The sequence below is a fragment of the Saccopteryx leptura genome, chromosome 4 (genome assembly GCF_036850995.1).
Source record: "Saccopteryx leptura isolate mSacLep1 chromosome 4, mSacLep1_pri_phased_curated, whole genome shotgun sequence".
In the NCBI taxonomy this organism is placed as follows: Eukaryota; Metazoa; Chordata; class Mammalia; order Chiroptera; family Emballonuridae; genus Saccopteryx; species Saccopteryx leptura.
In genome coordinates this window covers 76,510,958-76,524,766 of record NC_089506.1, presented here as the reverse complement: position 1 = coordinate 76,524,766, position 13,809 = coordinate 76,510,958, and the positions used below count along the sequence as shown (strand labels likewise).

The window sequence follows — 13,809 nt, the reverse complement described above, 5'->3', positions numbered from 1 at the left end:
AGAAGAGACAAAAATATAATCACAGAATCGACAATTCCTTCTAAACACAGAAGGTTTCAAACAATTCACACAAAGCTGTTTTAGATTTGTGCTTGGGTCTGCTTAATATACCTTTAAGATTAGAGATCTGTGGAAGGAAACCAAATCATTGTTTTATGGCTGCAACAAATGGGCCCACCACAGTAAATATGTCATTTATTCTTCCTCTCAAAGAGGCATTCACTGCATAGTGCAAATAAAAGTAGCATTTTCCTTCTACTTAAGGTTTGTTACATGAAATTTATGTTTTTAAAATGCACTGCAAACATCAAAAACTGATTGTACCGTTATCAGCTTTTAAATCAAAACAACTTGCTCTCTGGTTAGGACGGGAGAACTGGTCGATTTATTTCATAAAACTTTATGTTCAAAGAGATAGTGTATATGAACTTAATGGAGAGAATATAGAGTCTGGAGGGGTAATTTTTATTACAATTTATAGGGGGATTATCCATACGCCAGTTTTCAGATTTTACGAAGATTTTATAGTACTAGGAGGCTGACACAGTTAACTGCAGTGGGGTAGGAGGTATAATTTGTTTCACCCTGACTGGGGAATGAAATTGGCATTACTAATATATTATATAAGAAACCGAGTAAACACTATTAATTGCTTGAATGTAATCAAAGGCATTATTAATCCTATTTTTACAGGTCAAATATCTTACCTGAGACTAAAAGAATAAATAAGAACTGATTATAATTTCCATACAGCAATATCTTTTCATTAAGACCATTTGAAAGCCATAAAAACAGTTTTTACCCACAGGGGTTCATCTCCAGAAACTATTAAAACCTAAATCATATCAAGCATCTATAATGTACCATTAAATATTCTTTAATATCAAGTGCTATAAAATAAGGCAAACTTGGGAAACATCAAAAACAATGTACTCCAGAACACCACGGAATCACAGATGCCCCACTGACATAACATAGAACAGCTCTGGGAATGATATTCATTCATTCTGCAAACACTAATTGTTTATTTTGTGTCAGACAATGGAAAAGGCAGTAAGGTAATAATAGTGATATCATTATAATTATATATAATAAGTATATTAGATTTGAGCCAAATACATTGAGCTAAGAGATTATATTATATATAAATATAATAAGTTGGTTTACAATTTGGTATGTGCCTTTCTAGAGGAAGAAATTTGAATGAAGGCTTTGCCAGAGAAAGAAAGGCCTTCCAGAAAATGAAAAGTGCATGATAAAGGCAGAGTTGTTATCATGAAAATCCATGGAAATGCTGGCTGGAACAGGAGATCTATTTGGTGGAATGGCAACAGACTGGGGTGTGATAGTGGTAGGAGCCCAACTGGGATGTGAGAAGCCGTGCTGGTTATCATTTCATTGTTGCTGCTGCTTCTACTTCATCCCAAGGGAAGGCTTCTTTTATGGTTAGGGTTTAGTCCTATGGACCATAGCATCTATAGGCATCTCAAACAAAACATTGTACCTACATTAATTCTTTGTTCATTCATCTCTTCATTCAATAAGTCACTTATTGAGCACTTACTACTGTTGGGCACAATGCAATGTGTTGAAGAAACAGTAGCTAATGAGGCTTGGATAGATTCTGGGAGACAGCAAACTATTTTATCCTCTATGTGTATAACACATACACATTATATAAGCAATCACAGTTTTTGACAGCAGAGCAGCTTATTCTTACTGTATGTCACCCAAGTCCCACTAGGTCTTTCCCTCGTATACCATGGGATTATCTTTCTAATTCTGTTCTATTTGTACTGAATTTGCCCTAAGCCCCCAGCTACTGAGAAGGCAGTTCTCTATGAATTCTCCAAGGGCTATTCTCAGTTATCTCAGTGTCACCAAACTCTCCTATTTTCTGTCCTATTTCCCAAGTTTTTAATGTCTCAAGACATAGATCTTCCTTTGTATTGTTTTCTCTATAACATCAACAAAACTTGTAATAGTTCACAAGTTGGCAAATATATATTTATCCAAGAAAGATAATTCATAGTTACAAAAACAAAATGAAATAAAAACACAGATGCAGAAAGTAGTATTTTATTTCCACTAAACAGCAGTCACATATAAACGTGCAGGATAGGAAGTGGGACAAGGAGATAGAAATGATGCTTTTTCTTTATGGCCTAAGTTTTTTCCCCAAATATTCATATACTAGAGCTCTAAAAGCACAGTAGATAAGTTAGGTTTCAAGTTCAGATTTAAATTTTATTTAAAAAGGGCATATTCACTGTATGCCTTGACAACCAACGCTAAGCTACCTGGAAAAAATCCAGGGGAAATGATAGAATAAATAACTAGACTACATGGAGTGCTTCCTCTGACTCGTTTCAGTGTTTTAAAATTCTACCACTAGATGGCAATACAAAGACTGTGATTTCCAATATGGATCGCTTAGTTCCATAACAATCTCCTCTAGGATAGGTGGTTACACGGGGAAGAGAAAAAAGAATCAAGATCCAGAAAAAGGTAGAATGGTGAGGGGTAGAGGGAGATAGAGAAGAACAATTGGGAGAAGGAAGAAGGTAGGGAAATGGAAGGAAGATGGAGAGTGACAGGGCAAAGAAAAGAGAGTGGAAAAACCAGGGATATACTTGGAAAAGTAGGTGCAGAAAAGAGAAGGCAAGGATGGACCTACAGGATGTTAAGCTAAGTGACATGAGTCAGACAGAGAAAGAAAATACCATATGATTTCACTTATATGTGGGATCTAAAGAACAAAATAAACGAATAAACAGAATAGAAATAGACTGATAGATACAGAGAACAGATTGACAGCTGTCAGAGGTGATGGCAGAGGGACTAGGTGAAAAAGGTGACGGGATTAAGCAGTACAGATTGGGAGTTACAAATAATTATGGAGATGTGAAATAGAGCGTAAGAAATACAGTCAATAATATTGTGGTAACTATGTATTGGGCCGAATGGGTACTTGAAGCGGTGGGGGACCACTCGGTAAAGTCCATGATTTTCTGTCCACTTGGCTGTGCATCTGAACCTAATTCAGAATAATATTGAATGTGAACTGAGAGAAGGATACAGGAAAGGGGTTGAGTTAAAGGTCCAAAACCTCTGGTGTAGTCTCCTTCAAACACTTTGCATGGGAACTATAGTAAGATATATGTATTTCAACAACTCCACAGACAAGCGCGTGCTATTGTGATGGACTAAATTGATTTTAAGATTCATCAACCAAAAAATGATCCACAGGGTCAATATTGTTTTACTATATTGTAAATTAGAGCTGGATTTTAAGAAGAGTTATTTTAAAAATCGTCATAGCTGAGAGTAGTGGACATCCCTGGCCATAAAATCGACCATAAAACATTTGTTGAATAAATGAACTAATTAATGGAAAAGAAAAACGATGGCGAAGCCACCTGGTCCTGAATACCACACATAATTGGCCAATGATCAAAGTGGCATTTCCCCCACATAAAGGTGGCTGGAGGAAAAATAGAGTACACGATTATTACTCTGTAAATTAGTAGCTGTTCTTTTATTTATTGGATAGACAAATATCAACATATTCTTTAGTAAAGAATACAAAGCAGAATACCAGTTAATCAGATTCTCCATTAAAGTGGAAAACAGGCAGACAGACAGAGCCGAGAAATAGGAACAGTTTAAAACAGAAAAAGAACTATTATTAAGGGAATAAGAGGGGAAAAAAAGGGAGCAGAAACCACAGCCAGAGTGTTGTAAATAATTCAAAGGCCAATAAAAACAGAGCTGGCAATGTTTCTAAGATCAAGTTTCCTGCTTGGACCTTATATTCTTCTTCCATTTATTTATTCTTTCCTAGTACTAACAGTTACTGAGTAAAATGCCCATTTGCTAAATATATACATATTTATATATTTCCAATACTCTAAAGTTTCTAGCAATGGATAAATATGTCCAAATATTATCATATTAATCCTATAAATACATGTAATCTAGTATGTAAAATAAGAATTTCTTGTAGCCTACCAGCACCTTGACTAGTTGAAATTAGAGGCTTTACATTTGAGTAGAATATTATTTCAGGAGAGAAAAAAATTATTATTATTATTATTATTATTATTATTATTTTTGCATTTTTCTGAAGCTGGAAACAGGGAGAGACAGTCATACAGACTCCCGCATGCGCCCGACCGGGATCCACCCGGCACGCCCACCAGGGGCGATGCTCTGCCTACCAGAGGGCGATGCTCTGCCCCTCCGGGGCATCGCCATGGTGCGACCAGAGCCACTCTAGCGCCTGAGGCAGAGGCCAAGGAGCCATCCCCAGCGCCAGGGCCATCTCTGCTCCAATGGAGCCCCGGCTGCGGGAGGGGAAGAAAGAGACAGAGAGGAAGGCGCGGCGGAGGGGTGGAGAAGCAAATGGGCGCTTCTCCTGTGTGCCCTGGCCGGGAATCGAACCCGGGTCCTCCGCACGCTAGGCCGACGCTCTACCGCTGAGCCAACCGGCCAGGGCGAAAAAAAATTATTCTTAATAAAATGAAACTACAAAAGAAATAAAAGATCTTTCAAAATCGAATATGCAATGTTCAATGTATTAAATATTACCCAGGAAAACTTTACAAGTGTGGTAAAAATGAATGTAGAGACTACTACATTATAATATTATATTACTTACACATCTCATTTAAGCATTTATTTATTTAAACAAAAATGAGATCTTTTTACCATAGGAAAAACTTGTCCTAACAAATAAAAATGATGTGGCAGGTATTACATTATAACAGAGTGAACATAAATCCACTCTGTTAACCTCTTCTTTAGCTACTTTACCTAACAAATGGATTTGTCTCTTGTCTATATCTTCATTTCCTCAATATCTACCTATGAATGAAATCTCTCCCTCTCTTAGTGTGGATCCCCTCTGGTCCACGTTTTTCTTTTTGCCTTTGGACTTTTATTTACTATTGAACTGCATGGGGGAAAGCCAATCAGACTTACTCCTTGACATTCTACAGTTCCCAAGGAGTTTATTTAGTGGTTTTTCTTTTCTGCTAATTCTCTTACCAAAAATGCAATTTCTGTCTACTCTCTGAGTCAGTTATTATCAAATCTTTGAATTCACCCAGTCTATGCCAGATGAAGTGGAAGAATCAACAGACTACAGGTATTTCAGATAAACGAGAGCATAAGAAGCCAGTACTATTTGGGAGGACTCTATTTAAATGCTTGAAACCCAAGTCAGCAATTCTCCAGTCCTAATTCCCAATAAGCAACATTTAAAAAACTAAAGGATATAACTAAGGGTCTGTCTATAAACATCAGATTCAGAATTAAAATATAAATCTGTATCTAGTAGTTATCAGATGTGAGCACAGTATAAGAATAAATTACCAAAAGAAGCTGTGCTCGTTCAATCACTCAAGAAGCAAAGACAACCGTACATACAAGCACCGGTCAGCTGGCCCGGACTATTCTGGTCATATGGACAGATGGTACCAGGACTGCAGTGAATGGTGAACTAAAAGAGGACAACCATGTGTAAGGTAGACAGAAGAAGCAAGCCAGTGACAAAATGAACTGTGATCTTAAATAAGACATCATTACCACAAAGAGGGAAAGCTAACAGCAGAAGAAAAATGGTAAAATAAACAGGTCTGAAATGGGGAGTTTCATGGGAGTACAAGTAGAGTTGTATTCAATGGTCAGGAGCTACGTCCAACCAGTTTTGCAGCAATCACTGTGATGACCATATTTCCGTTCACAAAAATAAATGGCATATGACTAAAAATACACTTGTGGCTTCTTCCTGCAGGCTGCTGAGAAAAGCAGCAGCTTGTAGGAAGAAATAGGGTGTGTTTCAAATTTTCTTTATGGCCACATCCCTTTGAAACTCATCCTGAATGAGTGCTAGGAAAATAAGGTTTATTTTTGGAGGATTCTTCACTTCATCTAAATATAATAAGAAAACAACACTCTTTTAAAGGAGATGACCAAAGAAATTACACGCCCAACTGGGGTTGGTTTTCAGACAGCAGAATCAAAATGTTCTTGTCAGATATTCTGGGGAAAAAATGTGATTTATACTCAGGGACCTAATCACATAAAAGTTTTAAGTCAGGAATAATATACTTATGACCCATAGTATGTTGTTTTTTGGGTATGACACCATTACAATGAAAGGTCTCAATGCAATAAATGTGTTTTATAAAATTCTGGTAGACGGGGCTGTTGGGAATGCACTTCCACGACAGAAAGTGTGGCTGCTGAGAAGTGAGGCTGAGCTCTTCCTGCCTGGTGATCTAGTTCAGTATAGCCCTGTGGACAAACAGTCACGTGACGGGGTTGGGTGGCTAAGGAGAAGCCAATAATGGGAAAGGGAGAAAATAACAGACCAGCTACATAAACTAATAGAAAAGAATGAGATCATGGTCAGGGCAACAGTGAGATAGCCACCTGGCTACACCAGACTTTTCAGTTTTGACTGTTCCAGACCCACCACTCAGTCACACCCTTGTTCAAGGTTCCTTTCTGGACATGGAGGTAATGATGTCTATTCTTCCAGCTACACGGAGAGAGGCCCAGCTCAGGTAATGGCGGTGGGGATGGAAGTCCATTTTTTAAAAACTCTTTAGTTGGATTCTCAGACTGTTATGGTATTTGCCTTTAAGTATTCTGAATTTCCAAAATGTAGTATTGATTAACACTCAAGTGTTTTTAAATAGCAAATACAAATTATTTTAGGTTAATCTTTTGTTTTGAATGAGTCTCTATATTCTACTAGGTGATGAATGAGAAATGTTTGATCTTATGTTTATATTAAATCTGGTATCATTTTTATAATTCCCAATGACACTAAAATTTTACTAAATGTTTGCTTTTCATTGTCAATTGTAGATTGTATTTTCACATTTTCTTTCATTTCCCTCAAAATTTTGTCAGTCTAATAAAATGACTTTAGAATTTGTGTTAATTATTACAAGATGCAGGTTATTTCTGCAGTAAAAGCAACTAACATCCAATTAAGGACTTTGCTTCTACAACTCTTTCCTCTCTGGAATTACCCATTTTCAACTATCTACTGAATTATATTTGAAAGAATTACAAATATGCTATACTGTTCCCCTTTTTAAAATTCTCCCTTGAGAACTTTAAAGTCTCCTCAGCTGTCATTTATTTCTCTACAACTCTTTCCAGCAAAACTATTCGAAAGAGCTGTCTAGACTTTCAGTCTCCCTTTTCTCACCTCTCATCTGAACAAAAGCTCACTTCAGTCAGTCCTTTGTACCCACTGCTCTACTGACACACTGTGTCACCAATGAACTCTACGCCTACCAAATAATCAATTCTTTGTCCTTATTTTACCTGGCCCCTTTCGATACAATTGATGGCTACCTACTTGAAACTCATCACTTGCACTCTCTTTTTTCAACTTTCTCTGACCTCACTAGCAGAGAGAAGAAAAGAATGGAAGGAAGGAAGGGAGGGAGGGAGGGAGGAAGGGAGGGAGGGAGGGAAGGAGGGAGGGAGGGAGGGAAGGAGGGAGGGAAGGAGGGAAGGAGGGAAGAAGGAAAGGACAGATGGAGGGAGGGAGGGAGAGAGCAAAGGAAATCCTAAACACCCCTACTCTTCTATCAAGGTAGTAACAGACCGAGAACAACTTTATTTGTGATATAAGACCTTCTGTGCTTTCAACTATTAAATATCTGTAAAAAATAATAATAATGAAAATCTATAAAATCTACCAAAAACTTTCCTAGGCTGGACTGAAATTCTTTTATGAGGTACAATAATTCCTTAGGATCTTGTTTATAACGAACATGTCTCAGGTTACCTAGTAACAAAACTCAGGTCAGCCTGACTAGGCAGTGGTGCAGTGGATAGAGTATTGGACTGGGACACAGAGAACCTAGGTTTGAATCCTTGAGGTTGCCTGTTTGAGCGCAGGCTCACCCAGCTTGAGTGTGGATGCACCAGCTTGAGTGCGGGTCGCTGACTTGAGCATGGGATCATAGACATGACCCCATGGTCGCTGGTTTGAACCCAAGGTTGCTGGCTTGAGCCAAGGGGTCACCTGCTCTGCTGGAGCCCCTTGGTCAAGGCACATATGAAAAAGCAATTAATGAACAACAAAGGTGCTGCAACAAAGAATTGATGCTCTCATCTCTCTCCCTTCCTGCCTGCCTGTCTCTATCTCTCTCTGTCCCTGTCTTTCTTGATTTAAAAAAAAATCTCGGGCCAGATCAGTCTACTGGCTGTTCCTTCTATATGGAGTCTCCTACCTCTCAGCACTGTTGCCTTGAGGGGCTCTCTGCTACTTAGGTCTTTTAGTATCAAGCAAAAAAAAAAAACTGTCTTCCTCAGGAGACCTTCCCTGACATCCTCCCTCTCATAACTCTAGTCTTAATTGTGTTCGTTTACTGTACCTGCCAGAATGCCATGCCGTTTTTCTTCATATCACACATTACTTTTAAGGCCCAAATGAGGTATGCTGGTACCCTGGGCTAGCTAACAACTTGCCATTTTTTCAGACCAATATGAACTACTTGGCTGGGCCCAGGTTCTGTCCTTGTTTTGCACCCTGTTGCTGTTAGTCAAGCATACTCAAGTGGAAGTTTTATACTACATCCCCAAACCCCAACATCACAGTAAAAACATGTCTTCCAATCATATACAACACTCTCCATAAAAATACTTCTGTCAAACACAACTTTCTTTATCTGCCTGGGCACATACATGGCTAGTCTTATGTTTTCATCCAACTCTGTCTACAATTACTAGCTATTTGTGTTTGTGTTAAATGCTGATATCTGTTAATAGACTATAAAAACTCAGATAGAATCAGCATCTGTTTTGTTCAACACTGTATCCCTAGTGCCAATAAAGTGCCTGATACATGATGGATGCTCAATAAGTACTTGAATGAAAAAATGATTCATAATATGCTACAGTATCATTAGACATGGATGTATATTGACAGTCCTTTGTGTAATGTGACATAGAGTAATCTATTTCTTTACCAGAGACTAGCTTTAAAAGTTATTAGCCATTATAATCATCTACACTATGAGTTAGTTTTCTATTTTTATTACTAGCATTTTGAAAATCCAACTCCTGTTTCACATTTTCTTTGACTCATCCAAACCAGACTACAAGTCCTAAGTGGGAATGAAAATAGGGGCTCCTTCTATCACTCAGACATTTCATCGCTGGCCCAGTGCCCAGCTGCATATGTGCAAAATAAAGACTTGAAGAATTACTAAAATGCCCTTTCCTTTATTCTTTCTGTGAGGCAGGCAGACCTCCTCCACTATACACTTATACTATCATCTAATTAATCAGTTAGACAATAAAAAAACTTATATGTTACAGCAATATTTGTAGAATATGGTGATTATAAAAACTTAATGTAAACTAATAAAAATAGAAAATATGGGATGTTTCCAAACAATTTCTCATATTAAACTCTCAGCCCTTACAATCTGTTGAGTAACAACTTTGAGAGGCATTTCTGTACCAACTGTTTGGGAGTTTTTCATTTTTAAATTCAGTAAGTTTTTATTCCCTCCAAGTTTCTGTCTGTCAAAACAGAGGAAAAAAATCTGAACATGTATTTTTTTTTTTTTGCAGGGGGTATAATTATTATAAGTAATTCCAGTCTAAAACATTTATGGATAGTTGATCAATGCTAGACATTTATATATAAGCTCTTACTTAATCAAACACTGATCATGTTTTTAATCCCATTTTATTACTGAAGAAAATAGAGATTAGTGACCTAAATAACTTCCCCAAGTCCAAAGCTGTAAATGAGAGAATTAGAATTCTAACTTATACATTCGTGATTTCAAACATGCTCCTAATGCCAACATCATAGCCAAGTGTGATTATACAGTGTGTCCGTAAAGTCATGGTACACTTTTGACCGGTCACAAGAAAGCAACAAAAGATGACAGAAATGTGAAATCTGCACCAAATTAAAGGAAAACCCTCCCAGTTTCTGTAGGATGATGTGACAGCATGTGCGCATGCGCAGATGATGATGTAACACCGTGTATACAGCGAAGCAGCCCACGGCCATGCCAGTCGAGATGTGGACAGTACAGAGGAAAGTTCAGTGTGTTCTGTGGCTCGCTAAACTCGAATCCGTGACCAAAGTGCAACGTGAATATCAGCACGTTTATAACGAAGCGCCACCAAATAGGAATAACATTACTTGGTGGGATAAGCAGTTTGGTGGAGAAACCCTGTTCTGGTAGGCCATCAGTCTGTGACGAGTCTGTAGAGGCTATACAGGATAGCTACCTAAGGAGCCCTAAAAAATCTGTGCGTGAGTCTACATCAAACTGCACGGAATAGATATGAAACTGGGAGAGTTTTCCTTTTATTTGGTGCAGATTTCACATTTCTATCGTCTTTTGTTGCTTTCCTGTGACCGGTCAAAAGTGCACCATGACTTGATGGACACACTGTATATCTATTTTTGAAATGAAAAAATGTTTGAGAATAAATACTACATATAACTAATAAATATATTCATGTAGAGAACAAATTACAGCTTGAGTTTTAACGAAGTTCTTCAGCAAAGATATATTTTCCAGAAATTTAAATTTTGGCAATATACTTAATAAATACTGTAAATAAAAATAATTTATCCCATAAAAAAATAATGGCAAATAAAAGATATATTTCTTTATTTTCTTCATTAGTGTATCAAAATTATAAATAAGTCATGAATAATGTTAAAATCCTTATCAATTTTATAATAAAAGCAGCATTTCCCTTACGTGGTATCATACAAAGACTGGATTCTACAGCATACACATACATACATCTATAAAATAATGTAACTTGCCAAGTTCTATTATTGCTATTTGCTAATTCCTAGTTCTTAAAAAAATATATTTATATAATTACTACACTGTACACCTGAAACTAATATAAAATAATGTAAACTGTAATTTAAAAAATTAAAAAAACAAAAAATATATTTAAAAAATAGAAGAAATTAGAGTAGAATTTTAATGGGTTTGGAATAAGTTGGGGGAAAATAAAGTTCAAAGTGGAATATAGTGGGGAAAAATTCTATAATCAGAAAAATAAATAACTGATTACACATCATTGTTATTATTCAAATCTATTGGCTTATTTTGATCAGATGTATTATTAGTATCAAAGAGGGTTTATCTCAAGTAAAGTCCATACTCGCTCTTTCTCTTATCCCTATATTCATGAAGGCTAGTCTGGCCTTTGTCCGTAATAGCACAAAAGAGAAACTGTCAGGTAAGCACAGTGTCTACCTCTCAAGATTCCAGTCTAAAACCTCTGATGGCTACAAGTCATGAGATTTTTCACTTGGCAAAACTGGAAAGGTAAAATTTATTTCATGTGCTGTGAAAAAACCTCATAGCATGACTCATAAACACTGACTTGCCAAAGGTGAATGCACAATATTGTAGTATAGCTTTGCAAAAATTTCTCTAAGTACACAATCAAATATTATGCCTATGCATTGAAGTCGACCTTACACAAGAAACTAAACAATTGTGCTTACCATCATTTTATGAGAAGGCAGTGTCCATCAATCATATTTTAATTATGGGCCTCAACAACATTATGGTATTCAAAGCAAAAAGTAATACAACATAATCTTAATCCATATTATTTCTGTGTTCTGATGACAAAATACATACATATGTATTCAGTTTAAATGGAATGAATCAAGGATCATAGGCATTTTACATTTCTACAGAAGGAGTGGTTACTTTATAGATTCATGGGAAGGGAAGAAAAATATTAAAAACATCATGCTATTACAAACAAGTTCCTTCAGTAAACTGAGGGGAAAAGGAGCTTAGAAGTAAATAAATAACTTCTAGAACAGCTGTAAACTATCATATATAATTAATTAACTATTATTAAATAGTCATGCAGCACAGTATCTTTTTGCCTTCTAAACCCAGAAGAGAATATTAATATTGCATGTTGCAATATTTCCATCGTACTAAGCATCCTGCTATTTAATATGAAAATAACTTAAGACTTACAAAAAGATAAGAGCTCATGCTACCTGATATATTTTTATCCAAACACTTAACTTTAAAATTCTTTTAATGGTCACTTAATTTATGTTACTTAAAAGCAAATGATGAAATTCCAAGCATTACAACTTCATGGCATTCTGTATTGTTATCATCCAAATAAGTTCCAATCTGAACAACTGCAAGAGGAAACATCCTGATGCACTATTTAAAATTTCATAATGGATAATTTCTGTAAGGGATTCATGTGTTTATACTTACAAGCAATTATATGAACTATAGATTGCCCTTCCCATCTGTATATTTGAAGGTAAAGGTTATTTTGCAAACTTAGGTATTTGACTTCTGACATTAAATGACTTTATACATAAAATATAGACTAATTTGAGTTTAGTTCCTACTTTCAATAGCTCTGTGTTGTGCAGAGAACTTGTTTGGATGTAGTGTATTTGTATATGATTTAGGGTTTGCTCACTGAATGAAAGAATAGTTACCTCTAGTGCTGCATAAATCAAGGCTTCGCTTGTGTCCCTTACCTTTGCCATGACTTCTCCCATCCTCCAAAAGCGGCACTACAATAGTGTTGTTCACATTTCCGGGTGACCGCACGGCTGTGTAGACAACAGGCACCGATTGTACCACCACGGGGATGCGGTGAACGTGACTCAGTTTGTTAGACTGTAAATTCATGGGGCTTGAAGGTGGTACAGGATGGATAATGTGCAAAAACTGCTGGCCTCCCACACCAGATGCAGAGGCAACAAGGGGTCCTGGAGTTAACACTGTTGACGAAGATGATGCTGAAGACACTGATGTTATAACAGTTGGGGACGAGGCTGCACGACTAGAAGATGAGGAAGAGGTTGAAGTTGAAGAAGGTGAGGAGGCAGACGCTGTCATGGACACTGGGGAGGAGGAAACGGCTGTGGGCGATGTCCTGGCTTTGTTGATAGACAAGTCCACTGGCTCAGTTTGTGTTTGGAAGTGATCTACAGGTAATGAGTCCTCGGGGGGCTCCCCTTTCACATTATTTAGCAACAGGGGAACAGCTTCCATGTCGGGGTAGTTGTGGACGTTGGGAGACTGTAGGGGAAAAAAAGGAACACAATTACCTTTGTTACTCACACATGCTAAAAGAGTCAAGAGTCATTACCAGAGTGCTTATTAATTTTTCTCTTATTGCTATGAGACATTAATTTGTCCCCCAAATATTTCCAGGATTGCTCTGTGACAATCATCATGATTAAAGTTGAGAGTAAAAAAGTACAAAAGTTCAGTATGTAAAGCATTATCTACTTAAAAGTGTATAAATGCAACCTATTTAATTAAAAACATTCATTTTGCTGATTTGACTCATCCTTCATTTATGAGCCTCAGGTTCCTGAACCGTAAACTAACAAGAATTCTGACTAGATAACCTTCAACATCATTTCGTATTTGGGGAAAAAGCTACCGTCCAATTCTCCTAAGCATCAAAAAAAGAGACAAACTTCTCCAACCCCTACACCCACCTACCATTATTAAATACAAACCATTTCTAACAACTTAATTAGATCTCAACTCTTAGTCACAGTGATGACAACATTCATTTCTTAAAATAACATACAGAGCTTCTACAATGTACCTTTTAAGAAATAGTAACTTCAGGAAAAATATTTTCTGGAAATTTTAAATTGTCTATGGTTGCTTTGTTTAACTTAATGACAGTAATTTTGACCACATTCAATTCCATGCTTTAAAGTTTTGATGAACAAAATAATAATAATAATAATAATAATAATAAAAG

At 36.7% G+C, this 13,809-nt stretch overlaps 1 protein-coding gene across 2 annotated transcripts in view; it reads right to left on the bottom strand.

Annotated features, from left to right (window-relative positions):
- The window catches only part of KLF12 (KLF transcription factor 12), a 476,625-nt gene that overhangs the window by 153,138 nt on the left and 309,678 nt on the right, over positions 1-13,809 (bottom strand). For both annotated transcript variants that reach the window (XM_066380776.1, XM_066380778.1), the window contains one exon: positions 12,560-13,106. In XM_066380776.1, coding sequence (XP_066236873.1) covers positions 12,560-13,106 — 547 coding nt within the window. The remainder of the gene's footprint in view (positions 1-12,559; positions 13,107-13,809) is intronic.